The 1,109-nt window shown below is 51.8% G+C and overlaps 1 protein-coding gene across 1 annotated transcript in view; it reads right to left on the reverse strand.

The window, feature by feature from the left end:
* CHRNB1 (cholinergic receptor, nicotinic, beta 1 (muscle)) overlaps window positions 1-1,109 on the reverse strand; it is a gene marked incomplete at its 5' end in the record, with an annotated part of 9,341 nt that overhangs the window by 6,714 nt on the left and 1,518 nt on the right. The window contains 3 exons of the mRNA XM_010847496.1: window positions 361-508; window positions 860-968; window positions 1,072-1,106. Of these exons, the coding sequence (XP_010845798.1) occupies window positions 361-508; window positions 860-968; window positions 1,072-1,106 (292 nt within the window). The remainder of the gene's footprint in view (window positions 1-360; window positions 509-859; window positions 969-1,071; window positions 1,107-1,109) is intronic.

Consider the following 1,109-nt stretch of genomic DNA (forward strand, 5'->3'; position numbering starts at 1 on the left):
TTTGGCTGCTCCATGCTGCTTGTCATAGTTCCCCAGCCAGGGATTGAACCCAGGCCCTCAGCAGTGAAATAACAGAGTCCTAACTACTAGATTGCCAGGAAATTCCCAGATATGGCTTTCTCCACCACATCCTAGAGCAGAGGAGACCTATGTAATAAGGGGCAATAAGGGGCTAGCTATAGACCCTGGGCTGGACAGCCCATCTCTATTTGAACGAGTCTCAATTTCCATACCCACAAAATATAGATAGTTATATCTATCTTGCTGACCTCACAGGGACTTGTTGATGGATTATGTTTATCAGCCTGTTAGAAACTGGAAATCATAAAGCCCATGGATGTGGAAGTCATGCCCACTCACCAATAAAGGTCCCTTCATGAATATACACTTCCTGCCGCTCCTGCCCCTCAGGACTCAAGCCAGTTTGCAGGCTGACCTCTGAGCTATCATAGCTATAGGAACTGAACACCATGGTGCAGTTCTGCCAGTCAAAGGGGAAGTAGGTGACCTGGATGGAATGGAGAGTCACTAGAGCTGTCAGAGAGCTGGTTGGGGCTGGGGGAGTTGGGGAGGTCACAGGGCAGACAGGGGTCAGAGGATACAGCCCCTCAGGAGCTAGAGACCACCAAGGGAGATCACCTAGAAGTGGAGTCATAGAGAAATCAGAAGGTTGTTTGGGGAGGCCATGGACATTGGAAGAAAGGTCACTAAGGAAGACTGGAAGTCAGTGAAAGTGGACAGAGAAGAGGAAACTCAACAGAGCGTAAGAGGGATGTGAAGGTCATGGGGATAATGGAGGAGTAGGTCTGAGGGAGGGTTTCTACGAGTGCCTTGAGCTTCCCAGGTGGAGCCCGGAGACCTGGATGCTGCAGCTGCTGCGATAGATGCCCGGGGGCTGCCAGCGCATGGAGCCGTCGGAGGACACCACGACGTTGATGTCCAGAGCAACATCAAAATTTCCATCGTTACTGTAGGAAAAGAATCAAATCAACTCGGATCAGGCCCAGTCCTCCGGAGGCCGCTCCCCTCCGGAGGCCCTGCCCCGTCTCCCAAACTTTGGGAACATCCTACTTGTTTAGGAGCACCACGTCGGGTAGCCACACGGATTC

Source organism: Bison bison, unplaced genomic scaffold, assembly GCF_000754665.1.
Source record: "Bison bison bison isolate TAMUID 2011002044 unplaced genomic scaffold, Bison_UMD1.0 scf7180017864249, whole genome shotgun sequence".
Taxonomy (NCBI): Eukaryota; Metazoa; Chordata; class Mammalia; order Artiodactyla; family Bovidae; genus Bison; species Bison bison.